Here is a 27,717-nt window from a genome sequence, read left to right on the forward strand (position 1 = left end):
GAAGTTCTCTTTTTTACCTCGGCTGTCAGATTGGGGATGTGAGAGAATCATGGCTGTTCCCCTGTTTAGGTGGTTAAATAGATTGTGCGTTTTCTTATTAATATGCCCCGCTTGTGTCCGGGCCTTTTTGAATTTAGAGGAGCTGAATGAGATGAAATATGGAATTCAAATTCTTCCCGATCCCGTCATCCTTGGGAAGGTGAGGTGTGAGAGAACGGTTGTTTTGCTAAGCTAAAACTAGCTTGTTTGGCTAACTAATGTTAGCTGGAAAATGAGCTGCTAAGATTAACTTACATAGGTTGCCTGACTTGCCTCACGTTAACTAACAACATGTTTTGAAATAGCTTGACTTGAAAATGTAAAGAGCGATCAAATGTTTGATAACCAACGTTAGCTACAGTCAGTGCGAAGCTAACAACAACATAAGAAGGAGCTAACCGTCAACTGTAATGTTACGCAGTAGCAGACAGCAGCTGTCACACAATACTCGTTACATACAGTGTTAAACTTATCAGTTATATATCAGGGGTTAACTGTTACCAAACGTTTTCATGTCAAGGATCCCTAAATAAATAACTTCACGCACTAGGCCGTGATAGGATGGGTTCTTTAGTTGTTATATGATTATGGCTGTGGACTTGTGGGCAGTGTTGCACAACCAGCTTAACACAACCCCCTCCAATGTACAGTAAAAATGACCAAGTATGGTCTTGTCAATATTCCAATGTACAGTGTTGCTTGTACAGTTGTACAGTGTCCCCCACCCACCCCTCCTACCCAACCTCCCCCCAATCCTACCCAACCTCCTCCAATGTACAGTACCCCCCCCCCCCCCCCACCTACCCAACCTCCTCCAATGTACAGTTTCTACGTCAAATGTATATACTTCTTTGCTGGACTCTTTTCGTATCACAAACAGTACTGTATTTGCAAATCTGGTATGTCATAAATGTATAGATGTAGCAGTACTGTCTATCTGTATGTCATATATGTTACGATGAATTGAAAATGGGGGACCCTGATGTAAACAAGACTAAAGTCTTTCTCTGGTCTGCATCCCCTTAACAATTGTATGTATGTACTGTACTGTACCCATTCTGCAATCTGTTAATAAAGTTTTCAATCAATCAATCAATTGCATAACTATAGCTAAGTAACGTTAGATAACCGCCTTGCTAAATGCTCATTCTAATAGATTATCTCGATTCTTTTTGACACTCTCATACTTCACATCTATAAATTGCCCTTTTAAAAATACAATTGTATTATTGCAGGCCAATACTGAGGAGGTCATGATGGTGTCCAACAAGTTCAAGCAGCTGTATGAGTGTCGACTTCCTGCCCAGGCAGTGAGGTTCCATCAAGACCCTGCATCCGAGCCTGACTGGCAGGGCTACACAGGCCAGGCCATCCCTGAGCTCCTCAGTCCCATGCACACTGCTTCGTGCTTGGTCAAGGTTAGTTATCCTTCGTCGGAGACATCCCAGAGTGTGTTTACATGAACACAGTGTTTCCCGGATACTTGCTACTGGTGTAACGAATCACCCGGGTAGGAGTGTCTTATTGTGGAGGGCAGACATGGACGAAGGCACATGAAAACCAGTTTTTAAATAAATCTAAAAATAAACGTTTATAAAAAATAACTAACCAGTTTAATAAAAATCTTCAGAGGCAGTACGCTTGTCTATCCTTTGGTGATAAACAAGCTTCAAGTTAGTCTTTCTCTCGCCTGGACAAGGAGTCAACGTTCTGGTGCTTGAACCTGAACCTGTGAATAACAGAAAAATTTAATGGCTGCAAGCTTATCCGAGTGATCCGTGCATTGGTTTCTTTGTGAGAGGAGCATGGTCTGTTCCTAGGGTGAATCTCCGCTCCCATGCATGTAGTACTTCAGGCTTTTTAGTAGGTAGTATTCAGGTCTTTCCATGTATGTAATAGGCTGCTGCAGTCGTTTTACCAGTCTGTAGTAGCCAGCATCCTCTTCTTTGCTGTGGCATGCTGGAGGGGTAACACCAACTCAAGAGACACTAACAAACTGGTGAGGAAGGCTAGCTCTGTAGTGAGAGTCGAACTGATCAAACTAGAGGTTGTGGTAGAGAGGAAGATGAGGAAAAAGCTGGACACTATACTGGAAAACACCTCCCATCCCCCTATGAGAAGCTAGCCAAGATGAGGAGCAAGATGGGTATCGACACACCATAAATTGCCTCGGCCCGTCCTTCGTACCATTCTTTTTGGGCAAGACCACCCGCATTTCACTGTATGCCCTGGTATGTATGTGACAAATAAACCTCTTGATTCTTTTTTTTTAAACTTTATTTTTTAGCGTTTATCGCTTTTCTGGTCAAGCATGACCGACAGAAACAGGTTGAAATGGGATGTAGAGCAGGGGAAGACATTCTGAGAAATGTCGGCGGGTCCGGGAATCGAACTCGTGTCCCCCAGATCCGTGACGAGCACGGTTTTCCCCGACGCAGAAATAGCGCCGAGATATGCGGTGAGCTACGGGAGCTCCCCTAAACCTCTTGATTCTTGATTCAATAGATCAATCATAAATACCTAGTCCGAAAATGTATAATAATAATACAGTTCATAAGCAAGAGCAATTAGCAGAAACAACTACATGTTAATGGTGGACGGTTATTTATAAAAAATCTAAAATGTCCAAAGGAAACAAGAGTGCTTAGTTTTAGGTCACGTTGTAATAGATTCCACGATTCCGCTGCACTAATACAAATAGCAGTCTTGTAGGCGGCTGGGTGGCGCAGCGGACATTGCGCTCGTCACCAACGCAAGAGACACCGAGTTCGACTCCGGCTGTCGGCGTTGCCTCCGGCTTGGGCCAGTCGTCATACTAACTCAATTGGCAGAGTTAGGGGGTGGAAGTCGATGGGTGGTAATCTGGACGTTGTGGACAGCGACTCCTACAGGTCGGTTGGGGACGCCTGCACAGCAGAGACAGGAAATGGCGGGGGTAGTGTGAGCCTCCCACACCTCGCCAATGAGAGTCCGCGCTGGCAGGTGAAAAGATGTGACAGGCTGCCTCCTCGTGTATCGGAGGGGACACGTGATGCAAGGCTTCTATCCTCCCTACAACCGGCCAGTGGGGGGGCATATGCGAGCAACGTTCAAGACAGGGGAGGGGAGAATTGGCACAGTGGAATTGGGATGGGAGACAAAATAGAAAAAAGAGGAGAAAAAGTGGATAAAAAAAAATAGCAGTCTTGCCAAGATTAGTTCTAGCTCGGAGAACCTGAAGAACTAGACAATCACTGGAGCGTAGACCGGTGTTCCAGAGTAGATGAGAGATAAGGTGGCAATTTACCAAGTAGGGCTCTATAAATAAACAAATACCAATGATTATTTCATCTGTCCGATAAAGAGGACCAACCAACCTTATCACAAAATGGGATGTTCCTCACCTGACGTGACTTGTGAAAGCACTGCTCCCAAACCTTTCTCTCGAGGCATCCGTTTGGACGAGCAGCTCCCTCGAGAGGTCTGGTGTGAACACAGGGCCGTCTTCAACCCCTGGAACCATCCTTCCACTTCAGGGGGTCCACACTAACCGGTCAGCACAGTGTTCCTGGGTCAAGTCTAAGGAGATATTAAGAATGCATAGTTTGGTATGACTCTCCTGTGATATCCCGAGCAGGGCTTTCACCTGCCTTTTGGCCGCTGGTCTGGGCCACTTCTGATTAGCCTCCAGCTTATTAGTTGTGGCTTCACATTTCCTCTTCCAGTTGTGCATCCCAAGCACTCTGTTTTGAGGTGGTGCCCTCTTTCTAGGCGCTGGTGTACAGCAGGGCCACTGGCAGTGTTGGTACAAGGTCCACTCGCGAGTGGCACTGTCCATGATAACCTAACCGGTGGTTATCATGACCTCAGTCACAGGGTACTCTTTGGTAAATCACCGTAAATGGTGTATTTATATAACCCTTTATCCAAAGCGCTTTACAATTTGTTCCTCAGATTTTACCCATTCACTCACACACCGATGGCGGAGGCAACCATGCAAGGTGCCAACCTGCTCATCGTTAGCAGTTAGGGGTTAAGTGTCTTGCTCAAGGACACTTTGACGCACTGCCCGGGAGGAGCGGGAATCGAACCGGGAACCTCCGATTTACCAGACGACTGCTCTACCTCCTGAGCCACTGTCGCCATTGGTGTCTCCATGCACAGGTTTAGATGGTGGCTGGGCTAAGTTCACCACACTGGTCTCTTGCCTATTGGCCTGAGTTTCCACCATCTGAGCAAGATCTACCTCTTTTTTCCAACACAAGGCCATGTGTACAGGGCCCCTTTTGTTGTTGATTGAATCAGACCTCTGTGGCCACGGGACCAGGGGCAGCTTCAGGATATGTGTATAAGGCCCTGACTACACGTATATGGATATTTTAAAAAATTGGTATTTTCACGCTCTGTTTAAAAATATATATATATCCTTGTTCACATGGCAGGGTTTTTAAAAATACATTTTAATTCAAAGCAACTAGTGATGCACCGATGTGAAAATTGTGGCCGATACCGATAACCGATATTAATATTGCTGTTCTGGCCGATACCGATATTTACCGATGTCGATATCTCTGTATAGAAAACACTTTTTTATGATTATCAAATAAAGAGCTATTTTCCAAAACGCATTTTTTTTTCTTTTTTTTGTATACTTTTGTAACTTATTTTCAGAAATGACTGATATTTTGAAACTATTTAAGGCCAAAACACGTAAAAAAAAAATTAATAATAATAATAATAATAACTATTTTTTAATATCTTGACCGATACCGATGTGTAAAAAAAACGGCCATATCGGCCGATATTATATCGGCGGCCGATATATCGTGCATCACTAAAAGCAACTTACAAGTTCTGTGCAACAAGTCAGCAGGAAGCGTATAACTCTGGCAGCTAAGGGTCAGTAACATTGTTCGTCAAACAGTGTCGAACTTGAGTGCATATTAGCATAGTACCTAGCAAAGCAAGGTCGATTCATTAGTAGCAGAGTGCATACTAGTAAAAGACAGTACAAAGGTTGGTATTTTTTATATATTTTTTAATTTATTTCAGATATTGATTGAAGAACTGTTCTTAGTCGACAACAGAAAATGTGTCGGGTTTTGGCTGTCCTGGCTGTGGTGGGATTGTAGAGCTGTTAGGGATTTCCTATCCCTCGTGAATTCTTAATTGATTTGCCAGTGGGCCAGTCGGCCGAAAGACGAAGCGGAAGAGTATTTCTCAAACGGAGATTTTATTCATTCGAGAAGAAGACAGACAGTCACCCCGCGCGGGCACATCACCAGTAGACAAAAAAGAGAGCAGGAGCCAAGAGAGAACAGAATGTCCATATTACATGTCACTTTATACACTCTTGAGAAAAGGGGGGGGGGGGGTGGGGGTGTGTGGGTGTGTGGGTGTGTGTGTGTGTGTGTGTGTGTGTGTGTGTGTGTGTGTGTGTGTGTGCGCGCTGAAAGGAAGGATTTTGCATGTATAACTGCCAGAGAGAGAGAGTGAACTAGGATTTTGCATGTTCTGCTACATGATTTTGCATGTGTGTGAGGAGGGAGAGAGACACAGACTTCTAGGCATATTCTTCATTAAGGCCTTTAGATATATAGAGGATATTCGTCATCAATGAACTGAAAAACCTATCAAAGGACTGACAATAGCCAGCTTCTCTTTGATGACCCCCCCCCCCAGGGCTCTGCTAGGACCCCACTTCTTACGAGAGCTGCACTGTGGCTTCCCATTGCTGCACAAATCTGCTTCAAGGTCCTTGACCTGGCATACCATGCAGCGAGGGGAACGGCTCCCCTACACCCTTACAGCGAGAACAGCGCACGTGGCCGGGCACACAGAGTCCGACTTCAGAGCGGGCGAAAGTGCACGGAGGAAGGCACATTTACATTGGAACAGCTGTAAATGCCTAGTCTATTGCGAAGTCAGTCCCCGTTTGAAGATTTCTTAAATATTTCCAGTTCTATTGTCCATTTTGCATGTATAACCAGTTATTATATAATTAATTAGAATGTTGGAATTCATTTTAGAATCATTGAAAAAAAGTATAGTAATATGGTTTATTTGTATTGGGAAAGATAGACACATTAGCTGGTTGAACAACATCTATATGTGTGGTAATAATGCAGATATTGAGTGTATTTCTGTGAAATGCGCTCTGAATCCAACCAAAGCGGAAACAATCGCTTCCAGCCCGGCCGGTGGGCACAGCTACGTCCGTTAACATGGGAGCGAAAGTGAAGCGCTGGTCGCCCGCCCGCCTGCCTTCGAGCGCGGCTGGTGTGTACTATGGGCTGTTACGCTCTGCATCATCTGGCCGCCTGAGACCCACTCCTATTCTGGTGCCTAAGTGAAGCAGGCTATTTTATGTCCTCGCTCCACGATAGTGGAATGAACTTCCCACCACAGTCGGTACAGCTGAAACCCGCCCAATTTTCCACTGTTGACTAAAACACTTCTTCAATCAATATCTGAACAACAAAAAAATACATTTACTATTATGTACTTTGCTACAATGTCTATTCTATTATGTACTGTAGCACTCAAGTGTGACACTCTTTGACGAACAATACCACATACCCTTTGCCGCCAGAGGTGTACCCCTCCTGCTGACTTGTTGTACACAATTTGTAAATGACTGAATGTAAATGTAAATAATTGGGCCCAGGTGTGGAGGTCGGGGGCTGGGAAGTACTGAGGAGGTCAGGGCTCTGCCTCCATCTGCTGGCTACAGAGCAGCCCAACCTCGTCCCAGTTCTCCCACTAGCTAATGCACGAATTAAACATGCACACAAGACTGATTAATCGACTCGTTGACTATGAGGGAGCGGCCTTACAATACAATGCAACGTACCGTTAGCCAGTCAGATCGCCCACGGTTCACCTTACAGGCCTATGGCCATGAGTGTCGCTTAAATAGCGCATCGTGCCGGCGCAGAGGAAACTCACCTGTCCACAGTCTTAGACGTATGTTCCTGAGAGTGTCCACTAGGCGGCACCAGGCAATAAATAATACTTGCAATAAATGTCTCTGAGAATAATAATTAACCCTTTTGTAGGAATAACGTTGGATTATTCTCCAATGTTATTCAGTTTGTCTGCGTATTAAAGTGGTCTACATGTTGAAATAATGGCTCTACACTCCGACAGCCATCATTGATATACTGTTTGGTCAGTATATCGCACTACTGCGAAGGAAGCGTGTGCTGCATTTACAACACTAAACAAAAAGAGAGCAACGCAGCATGTGGTGCAATAATAATTTGATCTCGATTATCTTGTTTTCGTGATCGTGGGAAGCCAAAATCGTCATTGAATTTGAAACTGGGATTAATCAGCCCTACTGTAAACTACACTGAAACCCTTTTGTATCTCCTCTCTCTGCAGACCAAGGACTGGTGGACGTATGAGTTCTGTCACAGGCAGCACATCAGACAGTACCACCTGGAGGGTAAGTCCAGAGTCGTCCTCGTCGCTGTTCTTTTTTATCACCTTTTTGAAGAGATGAGATGTTGATGTGTTCCTGATCTCTCAACAGACGCAGACATCAAAGGGGACATTCTCTACCTTGGCTATTATGAATCTGAATTTGATTGGAGCAATGAAACTGCAAAGGTAAATTCCTCCCTCTGCTTCTTGTTCAGATTTCACCGTTGTTTAGATTTCACAGCTGTTTAGATTTCACCGTTGTTTAGATTTCACCGTTGTTTAGATTTCACCGTTGTTTGGATTTCAATGACAGTCTCTTTTTAGTTTCTTGTCAAAAGGAAATTTGTCAATCCACCTTCCTCAAACATTTGCTTCCCCTTTTTAATAATTGTTTTGGTTTATGCTCAAGCTTGGCGTACACACTTCCAACACTTTCTTCTTTGAAGCGATGTACTGTACCAAGGTGGACCCCCAAAGTCCATGTGAATATGACGAATAAAAGGTCAAACATCATACTAACACACCAACTGTGTTTTTCAAGAAAGTGACATTTAGGAAACAATTTTGATCGTAGAGTTTCGGGACAGCCGAAACCCGACCAATCTTCAAACCTACTGTCTTTTCCTATCATGCACTTTGCTACTAAATAATCTTCCTTGCCTATATTACTACCTACTATGCTAATACGTCTCTACTACTATACACTCAAGACCCTAGCACCTAAGTTCAACAGTTTGACAAACATTGTCACTTAGCTGAAAGAGTTGTACCCTTCCTGCAGATCTGTTGTACAGAACTTGTAAGTCGCTTTGGATAAAAGAGTTCAGCTAAATGACTGAATGAAAATGTAAATGTTAGTCTGGCGACACTGGGACAGTGGGTCTCATTCCCGAATATTTTCCAAAGAGTTCTCTTGGAAGACTTATCTTGGAACCGACTGAGACAGAATCAACAACAAGTTCACTCTGTGTCCCCAACACGTGGGGAAGATGTCTTAAGTTGCTCAAACTACCACAGCTGTGATGTCTGTGTTGAAGAATGTCACCAGTCTGAAACGCGAACGCGCGTCCCCGTTCAGGTAATTTGCATACAAAACAACGCCTCCAGAGCTCCTTATAAGGCAGGCTCTGTGCCGTGTGCAAATGAAATAGAGGAAAGTCGAGAGCTTAGACACACCTGTCCAGCTCATTAAATGCAACTAATGATGCAGCCGTGTGAAAATGGTGGCGGAAGCGCTTTGCGACCGATCAAAATGAGATTAGATTAATGTATTGTCATCATATATAGTACAGCTTGTGGTGCACCTGTCGCAACACGCACGCGCAGTACTGTATAGCCTACGCGCGTAGGGATGGGTACCGAATTCGGTACTTGAGGCATCGAACCGAAACACGTCGGTACTACCGAGTATCGAATCAAGTGAGAAACCAAAAAAAAAATAAAAAAAATAGTTTTTCTTTATTTTTTCTTTACTTTTTTTTTTTTTTTGTTTACTTTTTTCTTTTCATGTCAACGTTCACACGCACAATATATGCTTACCTAGGATTTGACTTGATTCAACAACAAAGCAGTCGGAGCAATGACAAGCCGAAAACTGTCGAAATTGTAGTTATTTGAAGTTTGGATTTTTTTTTACGACTGAGGTAGGTAAATTAAATTTCTGGAGACTAAAGTACCGAAAAAAGGTACCGTTGGGTACCGGTATCGATTCACAGGTACCGGTACCGGTATCGGTTCAAATGTGAAAGGTACCCATCCCTATACGCGCGTAATGAATGAACGCAGTATAGGCTTATATTATTCTAATGACTTGTTTTATTAGGAGAGCAGCAAGGAGGGCGGCTGAGTGGCGCAGTGGGCAAGACGCTCGCCACTAACGCAGGAGATGCTGGCATCGAGCCCAGCTCTCGGCATTGCTACCGGCTTGGCCGGCCGTCATACTAACACAATTGGCAGTGTTAGAGGGTGGGAAAGCCGGTGGGTGGGGATTGGACGTTGTGGACAGCGACTCCTACAGGTCGGTTGGGTGACGCCGGTACGGCGGAAACAGGAAGTATCGGGGGCAGCGTGAGCCTCCCGCGCGTTACTCCTCGCCACTGATAGTTCGAGCTGTTGCGGTGAAAAGATGCGACATGCTGCCTCCTCGTGTACCGGAGGGGACACGTGATGCAAGGCTTCTATCCTCACTACAGCCGACCAGTAGGAGGCATAGTCTAGAAACGTTCAAGACAGGGGAGGGGAGAATTGAAAATATAAAATTGGGATGGGAGAAAAATAGAAAATGGGGAGAAAAAGTGGATAAAAAAAAGGAGAGCAGCAAAGATACTGCGCTGCCCGCCCCGTAGTACAGTCCACCATGCAGTACGCTCGACTCTGGCAGCCTTAATATGTGTACTGTACTTACTGTACGTAGGGCAGAGCATATATATAGTATCTACTAAATCCTGATGAAACAAGTAATTAGAATAATATAAGCCTACTGTTCATTCATTAGACACGTAGGCTATACTGTGTGCATGTGTGTGGCGCACACAACAAGACTTATGGAATATTAATGCAGTCTATTTCCACACGATTAGCTTTAGTTCGTATTTATTTATCCACTGTCATTTCAGTGTTGGTGTAGTAGGCTACATAGTGTATTTCAATATCAGTTTTATTGAATAATGATATATTTGAAGGAATGCAGGTTTATAGCTATATCAAACAAAAGTCTGTCCCATTGTATACCAATCAATGGGATATATTGCCAAATTTCACAGAAGGAATTAAATAATTATTATTTTCAATAATTTCACAATAATTGCATAATTGTGTTTGAATATCTGAGTAATTAAAGTAATTATAAATGTGTCCAAAATAGCTGGTTCAGATATGGTTAATCCAGCTGCCCTATGATCAGATGAATCCATATTATAAATTTTTCCGACATCAAATGCGTAATTTCTTATCGTACAAATATTGTCATATTTATTTTAATTATGATTAAGTAATTAATTCCAAGGAGGCCTGTGGGGTTGACATGAAGGAATCACTATGAATAAAGCCATTAAGAACATGGAGAACACAGTCTGTCAAGTTAATACAATTTTCAATCAGTCAATCAATCATAAGTGTGCTCCTCAGCACTCTTAAATTCTGCTCTCAGCCACGGCCAAATCCGATCTCAGGAAATTTTGGGGAATCTCGCTACCAGCCCTAATATGTCTTAAATCACCAGAAATTTGGGAGAGCTAATTGTCGTAAATCCATTCGGGAATGAGACCCAGTGTTTATTGATTCTTTAGTTCCACCAGATGGTACCTGTTGTCTCGTGAGCTACAAAAGTAATAAAATGCAAGGTAAAAGCAACGCAAGAAAACTATTGTGTAAATTAATGTAAAAGTGTTTTAAAGCTACAGTCTGTGGTTTTACCTCATCAATATGGATACATTGTAACATATTTGGTACATTGTAACTAGGGTTGGGCACCGAGAACCGGTTCTAATAGGAACCGCTTCCTAACTTCCGGTTCTGGAAGTAACATGTTTGCATTTCGATAAAAAAAAATATATAAGAAATCCTTTTTTTTATATATTTTTTTTATTTTGTTAATTAATACCCTAGTTACAGTACAGCAACCAAATTAAACTATCAAGTCAACTGACAATGTGAATAGTATGAAAAAAATATATATATAAAAAAAAATCTCCTGCGAAATAAGCTGTGACCTGTTTTGACCTGCACCTCAAAGAATCTGAATCGAGAATCGTTTAGAACCGGAATCGTTCAAATCCAAACGATGCCCAACCCTAATTGTAACAACACAACATTGTAAATATGAATATAGCTCTGTTTTACTCCACAAACATTAAGATAAGATAAGATGCATGGTAATGGTACAATACATAAATATAGGCAATAAAACTATAGTAAAGATAAAAATAAGCAGCGTAAAAAATATTATAACGGTGTAAACCAACGTAAACAAACATTTTACAGCCATAAAATACAATAAAAAGCATATAGTAACCTGTTGACTGGTGTTAGTCCTTGTATCAAAAGCTTGGTCAAAGCTTGGTCAATCAAATAATGTTAAGAGGATGAGAAATGTTTTGTTGTTGGTGGGGCTACCAATTTGTTACCGTTTGGATCACTGACTGGGCCTTACCTGATTCTACTGACTTTGCCGTCTTACCTAGAGTGCCATCCATCCAGATAATTTCCTTTGAGTGAGTTTTTGAGATATCTGCCATCAGCTGAATGGTGTTGTTTGTGGCGCTCAAAGCACCCACAATAATTTTTTCAACAGCAATGTCTCTTCCCAGAAATCATGACAAGATAATCCACAGACCTCATTGTGAACAGTTTCATTGAGAACTATCTTCTTGAGTACACCCACCATAATGGTACTAAATCAAACTGATTATATTGAGTCATTAACTGTGTCAATTTCTATTACTCACAGGCCTGCATTCTGTTTGATTCCTTGAAGCTTTTTGGAACTTCCTGAATCCACAGCAAATCAAGAGTATATTTCATCTATTTTGCTCTTAATATTTACAAACTTTGTCAACGTGAGCAAATCTTTCACAGCCACAAAATACAGCACATACAATTGATAAAATCTCATATTAAACTGTTGTCTAATGTTGGTCAGTGCATCAAGAGCTCAATCAATGTTCTTTCATTTTGGTGGTGTGGCTTCACTGTTTCCTCATGCTTGGATAAAGGATTGTTCCTTCACTTGCAGTAAGTCAGGATCATACAGGAGCCTAGCCCAGCTTACCACAATGAATGGAAGCAGACAGTGCCGGTTAACCTAGGCATTGTCCAACTAACACCTCTCCCGAAGGCTAACCGGCACTCACCGCATTGTGCTAAGCTAGGCTAACGTGCAGCCAGATAGCTTTCTACTGAACGCTCCGAAAGGAAGCTGGTATCTATCTTCTTGTCTCTCTCCTGGAGAAGACGGTAAACTAATTTCCCAAAATGTTTGCATGTTCCTTTAACCTCTCAGGCTTCCAAGCAGCACAGACTGAAGCGCTACCACAGCCAGAGCTACATCAATGGCTCCAGGTGTGACCTGAATGGAGGTCCCAGGGAGACGGAAGTCAGGGTGAGGGAATGTCCACTCAAAATACCTTTTGTATTTAAACCAGCGTGTCTTTTTGGTTTTGCTTTGTTAACACTTTGAGTGCCGACGACGTGTTATGTCTGTATTTCATGCCCCCCGTTGAGTGCCGACGACGCAAATTGTTGTTTTATTTTTTTATTAGCGATCTGAATTCATATTTCATCAACCAAGTCTCCCGTTGGTACAGCAGCCCCTCTAGGAGCTCCGATGGGAAAATACCGCCCCCTATCGTCTATCCCTGTGTAACTGCAGGCCATTCGTTTATACTGGTGGATGTGTGTGGGGGGAGCCTACTGGTTCCACTATGCTGGCGAGCCGTCTGATCAAGAGGGAAGTGATCGCGAGATGGAAATATATATGGAATATATATTTACAGCAGCCAATAATCAATCAATAAACGTGATCGATATTTGGAATGGCGATCAGGAATTGGAATAATCTTTTTGGAGAACATCTGATCTAAGGTAAGGAATCTATGTTACCAGTCTTGGGGTAATCGGAGCTGTTTTGACCTATATATCAGCGTGTCCCGTATGTGTGTGTGCTGTGTGTGTGATGTTGAGGAAATGAGGTAATCGATTTCTCAGCTTGCTTCTATAGCGTGCATAAGTACACATATACTATCGATAATCTAGCATTTATTTGAAAACTATTCATAAATAGGCCGACAAATGACAACGTGTCTAGTGTATTCGAGAATATTCCAATAAATGCCGTTTATGAGGGAATCTTTCTATTTTCCGAACATTTTCGAGAAAACGATAGCTTTTCGAAATGCTATAAAAAGGATATGAACCGATTAAAACACAATCCGTTTAGACAATGTTGACTGCAAACAAGTCATTGATAAGCAACGGGCAGATTAGACACATAGCCATAATTGAAAACATAGATTAGGTGTTTTTAACGCTAACATTGAAGTGGATGGCGGCATTCAAGGGGGTAAAAAGGAAAACACGGCCGGCATTGAAAGTGTTAATCTTGAAGATATGAAGTCAGTGGAAACCCTCTGTAGAACTGTACATCAGGGATGTGCATAACATTACAGTACACTTATTATCTAGGTAATTATTCAAGCTGAATATTTTCAAATAATAAAACGGACATATTCAGCAAAAATATTCTGCAGTCACTCAACACACGTTTTGTTTTGGGAATTATTATTATTCTTTGTATCTCTCACCAAACTTTTCTATTATTTTTAAGCGGTGTACATTCTCCACTATTATTATAAAATTTTTATTCTCGATGGATCATTGAGAGCAATGTCGAGAACATGCATCACACAATATAAAAAGTGCAACAACAAGAGTGATAAAAACCTTTTAACCAATTAAAACATTACAATTAAAATAATCATAATGCATTTAAAAATAAATATCATTTGACAGCTGCAGACTGTGACATAATTGTTGGTGATCAAAGATCCAAACTCACCAATAGATACCAGTGGATTGAGTTTCAGAGTGGATTGTAAGATGTCCGATGTGTTGTGGGCAGATAAGCTAAAAGCGGACTTCCCCAACTTCAGTGTTATGCAATGTCTATGATGCAGAGCCTACTGAGTGAGTAGTATTGGGCTGTGCTCACCTCAGAGCAACAAGATACAAGAGGCTAAATAAAACATCTAGTCAAGACAGAACTGTTATGTTGATGTTGTCAGTTATTTGAGATTCACCGCTCATGACGGTAGTGACTCTAAAAGCGCACGGCTGTCATTACTGAGATGTATTTTCTGTATTTGACTCTGCTCACTTTGTTCTCCCAGTTTGTTTGTGAAGAAGGCTCCAACGACTACATCTCCAGGGTGGACGAGCCTCAGTCCTGCCGCTACGTGCTGACGGTCCACACCAGCCGCACATGCCAGCACCCCTTCCTGCGGCCGCCCTCCACTGCCAAGCCGCAGGGCATCGTGTGCCAGCCAGCTCTCAGCGCCCAGCAGTACATGGACTACGTCAAGGCGCAAGTCTGTGAGTCAGCAGGAATGTAGGGGGGGGATGCTTAGCCATAGTGTAATTATAGTATTTTAGTTCAAATCTTTTAAATGAAAGGTGCGGCCGGGTAGCGCAGCGGACTAAGCGTCTGTCTACTACCTCAGAGACACTGGTATCGAATCCGGCTGTCAGCGGTACCTCCGGCTTGGTCGGTCGTCATACTAACACAATTGGCAGTGTCAGTGGGTGGGAAGCCGGTGGGTGGTATCCTGGTCGTTATAAACAGCAACTCCTACAGGTCGGTCAGGGCGTCTGCACAGCAAGGGAAGGAACTGGTGAAGGTAGTGTGATCCTCCCACGCGTTACACTTCACCAATGAGAGTCCGCGCTGTCGGGTGAAAAGAGGCTGCTGGCTGTCTCCTATGTATCGGAGGAAGCATGTGATAGACTTCAGGGCTCCCTAGACCGGCAAGTAGGGGGCAAATGTGCGCAACGACCAGGAAGGGGAGGGGGGAATTGGCATAACGACTAAATTGGGATGGGAGAAAAATACAGAAAAATAGGAGGAGAAAAAGTGGATAAAAAAATATTTTAAATGAGTCGCTCGATTTCACAAACCCCCAAGGAGTAATACGGTCAGTCTGTCACCCCTCCCTCCTTTTCTAGCCGATACGAAGCGCAAAGTGGAGCAGATCACGGAGGAGCTGAAGAGTCTTGATGAGATGTTGGCTGGTAACGAGGCAGCAGATGGCGCCGCGGGCGGGACAACAGAGCAGGAGTCGCTTGCGGCCTCCGACGACCCAGACCTCACAGACTCGGAGAGAACAGGTGTGTATTTGAAGAAAGATGCCCTGACGCAGAATGTTGTGGTCATTTGTTCTTACGGAAGTAAAAGATATCCACTTTTGCCTTTAATCCTATATATTTAGGGGTCAGCAATATCCAGTATATGTGTATTGATTTACATTATAATCTATATCTATATTGCAAAGGCTTTTTATTTTTTGTTATTACTACTACATACTGTTTGTGTTAGTTTACAGTAGGGTCCAGACATACGTGTGATGTGAGGTGGTTAGTCATCCGTAGTCGGTGGGAGGTCATTCTTACATTTTACCAGTTTAAAGCTACTGAAAGTGTTTCAAACACCGTTTTTAAAAAGTAATGTAGACTCAAGTGTCATAGATGCGAAGCATTCTCGTAGAGTGGCTACGTTTGACTGACTGAATTACTGAACAAATGAGCATGTGTGTTAGTGACATTGTGTCACGTCTAAAAATCCGAATGCAAGTGCAAATATCTGCTAAATGATATTTTCCCCACAGCGTGCATCCCGACTGTAAATGGTATTGGTATATAATGAAATACTTGTTATTGTTATGAGATGAGAACATGTGTTCCTGTTGAAAACAGATCCTCCTGAGGAAGCTGGGTCTGAAGAACCTGAGGACTCAGATTTCTGGGAGGGGGCGACCAGGCCAGACGGATCAAAAGAGACAGACATCCAAGATGCAAGTCAGGTAATAGACGACGTCAACTTGACAACAGGAAGCTAACGTAAACCAGTATTCTAGACTACATTTGATTTCCTGTCAGCAGCTTGATGTTAGTAAACACTGCAACAAGACGTATATAAAAAAACCTTGTATGCGTTCCTTGCACTGAAACAAGGAAACTATAAAAGAAGGAAGGGTCATCACGTCGGAATACCAATGTTCTATGCTCTGCTTGATGTCGGACTAAGATTAAGAATGCAACGAATTGCTGATGATTCTGACATCTGAGGTGATGACTGGTTTAAATGACACAAACGAGGAGACGGCTGATCCCATTCAACTCGATGTTGGCCGAACTGAAAGTTTCCACACTTGGCACTTGACGTGATTACCCTTCCATCTTTTATAGTTTCCTTGCACTCAAACAGGAAATAGACGTTAGTCTTGGCTGTTTCCTAGCAACACATCAAACATTCCACTAACGGTCTATATAATAATTTTTGCGTGTTTGTTTTGATTTACGTAATCCGTTTACGTTTTCCATTCTCAAAGTTAAAAAAACCTCTTTTCAGTAAGGTTAGTTAGGGTTAGATATCTATTTTTTTCTTTTTTTTCTTTTTTTCAGATAATGGTTGAAGAAGTGCGTCTTTAGTCGACGGCGAAAGATTGGACGGGTTTCGGCTGTTCTAACTGGGGTGGGTGGGTAGTTCATTCCACCATTGTGGGGCAAGGACTGAGAATAGGCGGCTTCTCTTTGATGACCCTCCCGGAGCTCGGATAGGAGTAGGTCTGAGGCGGCCAGAAGATGCAGAGCATAGGGGTCTTGAGGGTGTGTAGTTGGAGACCATTGACCGGAGGTAAGCGCGAGCGGTTCCCTTTGCCGCACGGTATGCTAGGTCGAGGGCCTTGAAGCGGATTCGTGCAGCAATGGGGAGCCAGTGCAGGTCCCTAAGAAGTGGGGTGACATGGGCCGACTTCGGTAGGTTTGAGATCAGGCAGGCCGCTGCGTTCTGAATGAGTTGAAGAGGCTTGGTGGCAGTGGCCGGGAGGCCAGCGAGCAATGCGTTGCAGTAGTCGAGGCGGGAGATGACTGTTGATTGGACGAGGAGTTGGGTGGCTTATTTTTCTCCCATCCCAATTTCGTATCATCCAATTCAACCCTCCCCTGTCACGAACGCTGTTTCTTGCCTCCCACAAGCCGGCTGCAATGTGGACTAAGTCATACATAGCACAAGTCCCCTCCGGTACTTGAGGTAACAGCAGTCGCATCTTTTCACCTGCGCAGCTCGATCTCTCAGTGGCGAGGAGTAACGCGTGGGAGGCTCACGCTGCCCCCGACACTCCCTGATTCTACTGCGCAGGCGCACCAACCGACCTGTAGGAGTCGCTGTCCACAACGCCCGATCCCCACCCATCAGTTTCCCACCCCCTAATAAGGCCAATGTGTATTAGTATGAACGACCAGCTAAACTGAAAGCAATGTGGAGCGCTGGGCTCGAACAGGCAAGCCCAGCGTCTCCGTCATTCGTGGCGAGCGCCTTGCCCACTACGCCACGTAGCCGCCCTGAGTTGGGTGGCTTCTTTTGTCAGGAAGGGGCGGATCCTTCTCACGTTGCTCAGGAGGAATCTGCAGGTTCTGGTTGTCGCTGCGATGTGAGCAGAGAAGTTCAGCTGGTCGTCGAGGACAACACCAAGGTTCTTGGCGGTCGGGGACGCGGTCACGGCTGCATTCTCGACTGTGATGGAAAGGTCGGTCAGGGGGGAGGATTTGGCCGGCAGGTGGAGCAATTTTTTTAGCTTAGGTTCAGTTTGAGGTGGTTGGTGTTTAATAGCTGCTAGTTTGAGGTGGGGACCGTGGAACTTCACCGGTGGACAGTGAGCGGTTGATTATCGGGGGCACGGTGGTGTAGTGGTTAACACTGTCGCCTCATAGGGGGGCAGGTGGCGCACGGAGATTACGTTCGTCACCAACACCGGGAGACACTAGGATTCGCCTGTTCGAATCCAGCTCCCGGCGTTGCTATCAGCTTGGCTGGCCCCTCACACTGATACAATTGGCCGTATCAGAGGGTGGGAAAGCTGAAGGGTGGGTCCTGGGCGTTGTGGACAGCGACCCCTACAGTTCGGTCGGGGCGCCTGCTCAGCGAGGGTTGGATCTGAGGAGAGATAGTGTGGCCTCCCACACGCTACACTCTCCCCGGTGAGAACCTGCGCGGCCAGGTTGGCCTGCCCCAGGCTGCACATGCGTCGGAGGAAAGCATGTGACAGTCTCCGGTCTCCCGGACCAACAGTAGGGGAAAGTACGCAACAACCAGGAAGGGTGGGATGGGAGAGAAATCGGGAAAAAGGAGGGGAAGAAAGATTAAAAAAAAGAAAAAAGAAAAAAAAAGAAAAAACACTGTCACCTCACAGCAAGAAGGTCCAGGGTTCGATTCCCGCTTGGGCACCAGGTTTCCATGATGCCAGGTACTCGGGTGGGGTATCTCCCAGGCCTTTCTGTGTGGAGTTTGCATGTTCTCCCAGTGCTCGCAAGGGTTTCCCCCCCGATAAGATAAACCCAATGGAAAAACATGCACAATGAATGAATGAGAACTTTATTTAACAGATTGCAGAATGGGTACAATACAGTACGGCTCAATACACACAATGCAGACCTGAGAAAGACGTTTGTCTTGTTTACATCAGGGTCCCCCATTTTCAATTCATATAGACAACAGATCGCTAACGCTGTGGCGTCCTTGACGAAGACTGACAGGAGCACTTGGATTGGTCCCCGGGGCGCGGCTCACGTTGTCGCCCTATCTGCTCCCGGCTGCCCATGGGGGGAAGGACAACGGGATGGGAAAAGTGCAGAGAGACATTCCATCGGCGACTCAGTGCATGTGTGTGTGTGTTCCTGTGGGTCGCCCATCTCACGCGTGTGTTAAAACTGCATGACAAATAAAGACTTCTAGTCTTCTAGTTCTAGTGGATGGAAGGCACATTTTTTTTATTTTTTTTTATTTTTATTTTTTTTTCCTCCTTTTTCTGATTTTTCTCCCATCCCAATGTTAGTCGTTATGCCAATTCCCAATCCCCTTCCTGGTCGTTGCGCACTCTACCCCCTACCGTCGGTCCGGGAGGGCAGAGACTATCACATGCTTCCTCCGACACATGTGTACCCAGCCCACCGCTTCTTTTCACCTGGCAGCGCGGACTCTCACTGGGAAAGTGTAACGTGTGGAAGGTCACACTACCTCTCCTAGATCCTTCCCTTGCTGTGCAGGCGCCCCGACCGAACTGTAGGAGTCGCTGTTTACAACGACCAGGACCCACCCTCGCCGGGTTTCCCACCTGCTAACACGGCCAATTGTGTTAGTATGGACGGTCGGCCAACCCGGAAGCACCACAGCTGGATTCGATCCCACTGTCTCTGTGGTGGTAGACAGACGCTTAGTCCGCTGCACTACCCGGCCGCCCCGGAAGGCACATTTTCAATAGTGATGTTGGGAGGGGATCCAGGGAGCTGGTGGAGGAGTTAATTTTGTGAACTACCAGCAAAGCATAGCCATCGTGAGGGGCAGTGTCGGGTGAAGGGGCCAGTTGAGTAGGGGCAATGTTGTGCCTGATTGTTTCGATCTTTGTTTTGGAAAAAGTCCATAAAACGGTTCAACAGTGGAGGGGACTGTGGCAGATGAGTCCCTGGGCTTAAGCATCTGGCTGATGGTTGAAAACGGAAGCGTTGGGTTTGAGTGGCTGGATAGTACTGTAGGAGGCCCCATCAGCTCTTAGTGCGGATGAGGATGCCGTCTGATGTTGTCCGTACGACAGCTGATATTACATAATAAGATGGATAGATTAGATGGATATTTTATTGATCCCCCCCGGGGAAATTCAGGTATCCAATAGCTCTCATCAGTTGACAAACATTAAAATAGACATAAATGGACACACAATAAAATAATCAAATGAGTAAAACACTGGTGGACAAACAATACAATCAGTCCTTAAGTTAAAAAGCTAAACATTTTAGATATTTAAAAAAGGTAGCAGCAGTAAAATAGATCAATAAATTAATGTAAAGGAGCACTGGATGAGACCTATTACATTGTAATTTGTACTGGAAAACTATACCATTATATCGTCAAAACTGAGATATGACTGATACCTCATGATATTTTGGGCATATCGCCCAGCCCCAGCACCTGTCTCTCTCACTGTCTCTCTCTCGGTTTCTCACTGTCTCTCCATCCCTCTCTCTCTCTGTCTCTCTCTCATGCCCCGTCACATTAGTGACCTGTCTGCTCATGACTTATTGACGAGATCAAGAGCAGGAAGCAGATGAGATGCTGCTCTATGTAGCCTGCTACTATGCCTCAGAGAGAGAGAGAGAGAGGGGGGGAAGGAGGAGGAGGAAGAGAGAGAGAGAGAGGGGAGCGGGAGGAAGAGAGAGGAGAGGAGGAGTAAGAGAGAGGGATGGGGGTGGGAGAGACGGTGTTTGATCATAGTAGTAGTGTCTTTTCTCTCTCTCTCACTTCTTAAGCTTTAGAAAGACACGTTTATGTGGACAAATCACAAGTAAATTGTATCAAGATTATATGACTACTACATGTGAACTGTGTTTTACTGTTTGTTTGTGCTTTAAAACCAGTTTCTCATATCTTATGTCATCTTATGTCCCTGTTGTGCAGACGGTCTCGTGCTCAGACTAATTTAGGCTGATATTATACCAGACTAATGTTAATGGTGTTTTGATTCCGCAGGCTGGAGAAGATGATTATGAAAATTCAGTGAACGAAATGATAGATGATGGTAATGCATTACCCCGACATGAGACTTATACAGTACACACACACACACACACACACACACACACACACACACGCATCAAGATCAATAATCGCCTCTGATGTCTTGGGAATTTTGAAAGATTCTTTCATTTGATTCTTTTTATCTCCTTTTCAGTTGAAAAGTTCAACTTTAAAATCATCACAGACTCTGCAGACCTGATGAAGTTCGTACAACATCTCAAAGAAAGCAACAGAAAGGTATGTTTTTCTGCACCTTGATGGACAGCTTTTATAACACACTTTTATTGATGTGATGTGTTGTACCCATGCCTTTTGATCTGTTTTATTTTGTGTGTGATGCCTATGTGAGCTCTGTTGTTAGTGTTTTATTGTGATTTTATCACCTGCCCTGGTCTGTACAGCACTTTGGTCAACATGGGTTGTTTTTAAAAGTAATACATTTGACATGATCATTTTTACACACTCGCATAGGTACAAATACTCATACATGGCACAGTCGCACAAGGTCCTTGAAGTGCTTAAAGTGCTTGATTAAAAAAAATCCGTAAACAACAATTTTTTTAACAAGATGCTTAAAGTCCTTGAAATTCAAATCAACCATTCGCATTGAACGTTTTTTCATCCATGATAGAATGTTTCAGAATCAAGCACTTTTTTTTTTTTTTTTTTTAACGTGCAACTAATTGTCGGAAATTGGTTTTAAACCATAAATATTGGATCAGATTTGATTTTCTATAAGAAACAGCATTTCAAATTTAATTGTATCCTTTTAAATGAAAAATAGTGCTTGGGAAAGTACTTGAATTTCACAATGTCTGTGCCGTCGTTTTAAATGCTTCCCCTTGAAATATTACTTTAAAAATGTGTTTTCAGAAATCACAAAACCAAGCCGGGAATCAAGGAGAGCGGCAACAGAATGATGAGGTAACGCAGAGACACGTTGAGGAGGAAGAGGAGAAGGATGAAGATGAACGCCTGTTTAAGGAATTTGAGGATGAGATGGCCGACCTTTCGGTCCCCTCGGCTAAAATTGAAGGAATAAAGGAGGAGGTCCAGAAGGAGTTTGAGAACATCATAAATGAGGTATGAGAATAAACATGAACAACTTCATAAATGAGGTATGAGAATAACCATGAACGTCATAAATGAGGTATGAGAATAAACATGAACAACATCATAAATGAGGTATGAGAATAGACATGAACAACATCATAAATGAGGTATGAGAATAGACATGAACAACATCATAAACGAGGTATGAGAATAAACATGAACATCATAAATGAGGTACGAGAATAGACAACGAACAACATCATAAACGACGTATGAGAATAAACAACGAACAACATCATAAACGAGGTATGAGAATAAACAACATTATAAACGAGGTACAACAATAAACATCATAAACGAGGTACGAGAATAAACTACATCATAAACAAGCCAAGGTACTGTACGAGAATAAACATGAACCAGGTGACCGTGTGGCATTCTCCCTCACATAGATGGAACTGTTCTTACACAAAGCACCATGCCTGTGAGCAGCCACTAGGAGCAGAGTGACCGACCGAGTGAGTGAGTTGTAGATGGTTACATATAGTTTGTTACATTGCCGGTCTATGAAGTGCTTTGTATCTTAAAAACCAGATACGACGCTCGATGTACATTACGGGGCGTGACCAGACTATTTCCCCCCCACTTGCACTCGTGTCACTGAGTCGAACACGCACTTCCACGTTGGACTCGCTGTCTAAATGTCCCGCCCCTCCACTCCAGGCCCAGCAGGAGATGGAGACGGAGGGACTGAAAGGGGAGTTTGATCGCACCCAGGCCACACAGACCCTGGAGACCACGTTGGACAAGCTGCTGGACCACCTGGAGGACAAAGACGTGCAGGATCCAGAGCAGCATGCAGGGGCAGGTCAGAGGGCCAACGACCCGGCCAGGGGCAGCCCCAGCCTGGCCCCACAACAGCCAGGTAGGTGGGAGGTTTCCCCCGGGATCTCCTCCACGGTTCATTTGCACCGTGTCCCACTCCGTCATCTTCTCCATATTCATCCATAATGTGGGTGTTTGTCGTGACTCGTCCTCATCCCACGTCCAGTACCTCCACTTGTAGCGTCTCAATACATGTCCGGCACAGACGGAGACACAGATACAGATGTAATCGCATAAATCGAACGGAATATATTATCTAGTTTTAATTTTTTTTTTTTTTTTTTTTTACGACTTGGGTAAACCTATGGGATGATTTAACATACATTTTTTCTTTAATTCGGTTCATGCTGACTTGGGTAAACCTATGGGATGATTTATCATTTTCTTTCATTGGGTTTTTGCCGATTTGGGTAAAACCTTTGGGATGATTTTGTCGTCATCTCTGGCAACACTTGAGGAAAATCTGACCATACATCGCAACCCTACATTTGCATACGTAGAAACATACATCGTACATCGTTACCTCCTCCATCCTGCCGCCGCTCCCGCTGGGTGTTGTTTTGAGGTGACCTCTGTTGTTTGTCCCCCCTCTTGTGTCTCGCCACACCCCAGACCAGGCGGCCGACGACCATGTTAAGATCAGAATTACTAAGTATAAGACGGGCAGCAGCCCGGATGGGGAGGTGAAAGTTCAGGAGATGGGAGAAGGCGACCCCCAGTGGCAACACATAAAGGACGTGGTTAAAGAGCAGCTAGAGAGAGCAGGACTGAAGGCCGAAGGTAGGAAGGGGAGTGCCCAGAAACACACCGGCCCGCTATCTCTCTCTTCCATCTGCTGTCTTTCAGCAAAACGGTCTCTCTCTTCTCATCTCTGTCCAGTGTATAAAGTACAGGAACAAAATAATAATACACTTTGTCTGTAAAGCACCTGTCATACAAGAATTGCAGCCCAAAGTGCTTCACAGTGGTTAAATAGACATAATGATTAGCATAATATAGACAGAATAAATGCAGAGAAGAAAAAGGGTAAACGCAATGCAGATAACAAGTCTTTCTTCCTGTTTTGATACCCACACAGTTTAAAACCTGACAGTCCTTCTTCCTGTTTGATACCCACACAGATTCAAACCTGATAAGTCTTTCTTCCTGTTTGATACCCACACAGTGTAAAACCTGATATTCTTTCTTCCTGTTTGATACCCACACAGTTTAAAACCTGATAGTCTTTCTTCCTGTTTGATACCCACACAGTTTAGAACCTGACAGTCCTACTTCCTGTTTGATACCCACACAGTTTAGAACCTCACGGTCTTTCTTCCCCGTTTAAGATAGCTCTAATTTACAATACAATAAGCATAGTGTGCAGTGAAAGGACGACAATGTTAAATCCACAAAATGGTTGAAGAATTGTAAATAATTAGGAGTGGCTACTGTTGTCTGTCTGTTAATATCTGATTCTGCACACAATACATTATCTTTCAACTGTCATCATCTTCCATGTAAATTGGGTTTTGAAGGCCATTTTGAAAAAGAAAGAATAATACATTATGTATTTGATAGCTTTAGTATTTTTAAGAGGTTTAGTGATCAGATCAGCTACGATTCCCGTTGCTTATAATTTCTTTGTTTATTTAACTTTTTCATGCAAAATAACTACCAAACAGGCATTTGGCAGAGGGCCCCCAAATAATTAGGTACTTGGCTATGGACCCCCTTAAATACATTTGTTTTTGTTTGTTTATGAATTGGAATGGAAGCAGCTCTGATCACAACCTCACATAGAATGAAATTATAGAAACATTTCAGACCTCACCTTGTGGAACCACTGGCCTGTTGCTCATCTCAAAGAAGTGCTCTCAAAGCGAAGCAAAGTGCTCTCAAAGCAAAGCAATTGTGTGTCATCCATGATTTGTTTGTTTTTGTACATCCATTGTTGTCAATAAATATATTTTTTATCACAAGGGTTACATGAACACAGTGAATTACTAATGAATAATGTTTTCCCCCCACTTCTCAATGGAGTCCACTTGGCAGCATGTCTTTAATTGGCTAGTCCTCCTTTCTCCTTGTTTCTAGGTAAAATTGAGGTCAAGATTTTGACGCGAAAGAATGCAGAGGAGGCCGGGGATCAGTGGCTGACTGAGGAGGACACCAAGTCCTTCAGGGAGCTGCTGATAAACCTACTGGTAAATACAACTGGGATTTTTTTTTTTTTTTTTTTTTTTTTTTATACAGCTGCAATAAAAAAATTCAGACTATGTTTCACATTTTCAAAACTTGTTATACTATAAAGTATAACTATAAACTATAAACTAAACATCTATACAAACTATACAATACAAGGTATATGTTGTTGTTTTTTCAAGGTAAAAAAATAAACAGCGGATAAATTAAAAAGATTAAATATTATACAGTAAGTAGCAGCAGTGTCTGCATGTAATATGCAGTTGTCTGTTGTTATTGCATCATTTATTTTCTTTGTTGACAACCTGTGTTTTAGCTCCACTTGTTTTATAAACCTACTGTATGCATTTAATATAATGTTCAAATGAGTTACTCCAAATAATTTCCCGTGGATCCTTAGCAAAAGAAAAAATTAGATTTCTTCACAGTTTAACTTATCAAGATCGATCGACTCATAATCGGTATGAATATGGAAGTTGTTCAGTTGGTTGTTTCATTCTGTCCCTCCCTCAGACCGGCGGTACAGAGGAGGTGTACAAGGAGCAGAAGAGGCAGCAGGACCTGGAGAACAACTACAGGTTCGCGTGGGGCGAGTCACACGACGAGTCCCAGTCCGCCGGCCAGGCGTCCGAGTCGGACGACGTCGACATCTGAACTCCTGAACCATTCGCCCGTCGCGATGCTAAACCAAACTCCTGTGGAGACCAGTGAGCAAGGAGGGGTCTCTTTTTCACCCCAACAGAACTCTAAACCGTGTCCTTTGCAATTAAACCTGGGCAGACAACATTAATACAGATGTCGTTCTTCTACAAGGCGCCAGTTTTGTGCTGTACTGTACGTTGCATGATGAAACCCCAGCGTCTCTCTGCTGTGGCGGTGTAGTAGTTGAGGGATGTTGTTCTTCCCCCCGCCTCTCTGATTTTTGATGGATAGCTAGAAAGCTGATTGGTGTAATTACCCTTTTTTATTTTTCGCTTTTTTTAAAGGAGTGTTTCACTGACTTCTACTGAATGTTCACAACATTGTGAATCGTGTCGTCAACAGCACACTGTGTATCTGCAACGGTATGACTTCCTACATGTGTCTCATCTGGTGCCATTTCATACAGAAGAAGATCTTCTCGACGTTTAATCCAAACCGAAGGATGTTTTTGTAAAAACAAAGGGCGTTCAATTACAGTTCACCATTTTGGTAAAGTGTGATAAATGTTTGAAGACTATTTAAAACAAAGAAAAGGCAATTCCTCTTAAAGGTTTCAGATTTGTTTTTGTGAAACATTTTGATAAAGCATAGCGTGTTTGCTGATGAGATGATCGGCAAGCCCGACGAGGCTGTTTAATTGTAGATTCTACTGTTAACTGTACACTTTATACTGTGGCACTTTAAGATTTTAGAAGACATTTCTGGATACTTGGAATTCATGCATTTATTCAATTGAAGTTTTGAATAATTGAATTTCAGTTTAATGTCATGCGCACTGTAAAAGGGATTTAAAAGAAATTACAGGAAAATGTAGAGTAATTTCTTATGGCGCTATTTGTTCTATCTCACAAGAATCTGTTGACGATTCCATGCCAGAGTAACCTTGTGGATGCAAGATTACATCTACAATTACCTGTGGGTGCAAGCTTACATTTACAATTGGCTGTGGGTGCAAGATTACATCTACAATTACCTGTGGGTGCAAGATTACATCTACAATTACTTGTGGGTGCAATATTACATCTACAATTACCTGTGGGTGCAAGATTACATTTACAATTACCTGTGGGTGCAAGATTACATCTACAATTACCTGTGGGTGCAAGATTACGGGTGCAAGATTACGTCTGCAATTACCTGTGGGTGCAAGATTACATTTACAATTGGCTGTGGGTGCAAGATTACATCTACAATTACCTGTGGGTGCAAGATTACATCTACAATTACTTGTGGGTGCAATATTACATCTACAATTACCTGTGGGTGCAAGATTGCATTTACAATTACCTGTGGGTGCAAGATTACATTAACAATTACCTTTGGGTGCAAGATTACATCTACAATTACCTGTGGGTGCAAGATTACGTCTGCAATTACCTGTGGGTGCAAGATTACGGGTGCAAGATTACGTCTGCAATTACCTGTGGGTGCAAGATTACGTCTACAATTACCTGTGGGTGCAAGATTACATCTACGTCATTTAGATGCACTGTACCAAAATATAGTGAATCCACAGTTAACTTTTCTAATGATGCTTCAGAGGTGTATCTTAAGGGCTTAATTTGTATAGTTTGTGAATAATAGTAGCTCCATAGATCTTAAACTGTACATAATTTAGCTTTATATCTTGACTCAATTGTAAATTAGCACAAATCTAGCGGGAGCATCGAGTGAAGATGTCAGAATTTCATCACAGTGCAATCTTGTATACCAAACTTTATTTCAGACTCTAAGACTGTGGGCCCGAGCCCTTATGAAGGCATCCTTTCAGGCTATGCTGACGACCTAGACGTAGCTACAATGTTCAACTGGCCCAAGATTCCTCTCGGAGCTACAACCCCCGACAGCCAGAGATGCACCATAGAACTTAGTAGATCTTTCTGTGTGCGGACCTCTTGCATTAGAGGCTTCTGTGCTCTTGCACCAAGGTGTGGCGTGCATATTTTTGCCAAATATTCTAAGCTCTTTGCAAATAAAGAACCCTCATGAATCGGCTGAGTATAGTTAATACTTTTCTCATGGTTGTACTGTATGCTTGGCTGGTGTGTCACCACAAGAACAATATTGGCCTCACAGTCTAAGTCATTGAGTCACTTTGAGCTGCCTTGTAA

At 43.3% G+C, this 27,717-nt stretch overlaps 1 protein-coding gene across 1 annotated transcript; it reads left to right on the forward strand.

The window, feature by feature from the left end:
• On the forward strand, nt 1-27,596 carry os9 (OS9 endoplasmic reticulum lectin). Its single transcript, XM_084316523.1, has 15 exons — nt 1-199; nt 1,275-1,457; nt 7,405-7,468; nt 7,556-7,632; nt 12,446-12,544; nt 14,331-14,532; nt 15,163-15,324; nt 15,910-16,016; nt 20,735-20,783; nt 20,937-21,019; nt 21,656-21,865; nt 22,559-22,760; nt 23,333-23,500; nt 24,797-24,906; nt 25,418-27,596. The coding sequence occupies exons 1-15, from the start codon at nt 50-52 to the stop codon at nt 25,556-25,558; spliced, it is 2,007 nt and encodes a 668-aa protein (XP_084172649.1). The 5' UTR covers nt 1-49; the 3' UTR covers nt 25,559-27,596.
• Nucleotides 27,597-27,717: the final 121 nt, after the last annotated feature.

This window comes from Notolepis coatsorum, assembly GCF_963971535.1.
Source record: "Notolepis coatsorum genome assembly, chromosome: 6".
Taxonomy (NCBI): Eukaryota; Metazoa; Chordata; class Actinopteri; order Aulopiformes; family Paralepididae; genus Notolepis; species Notolepis coatsorum.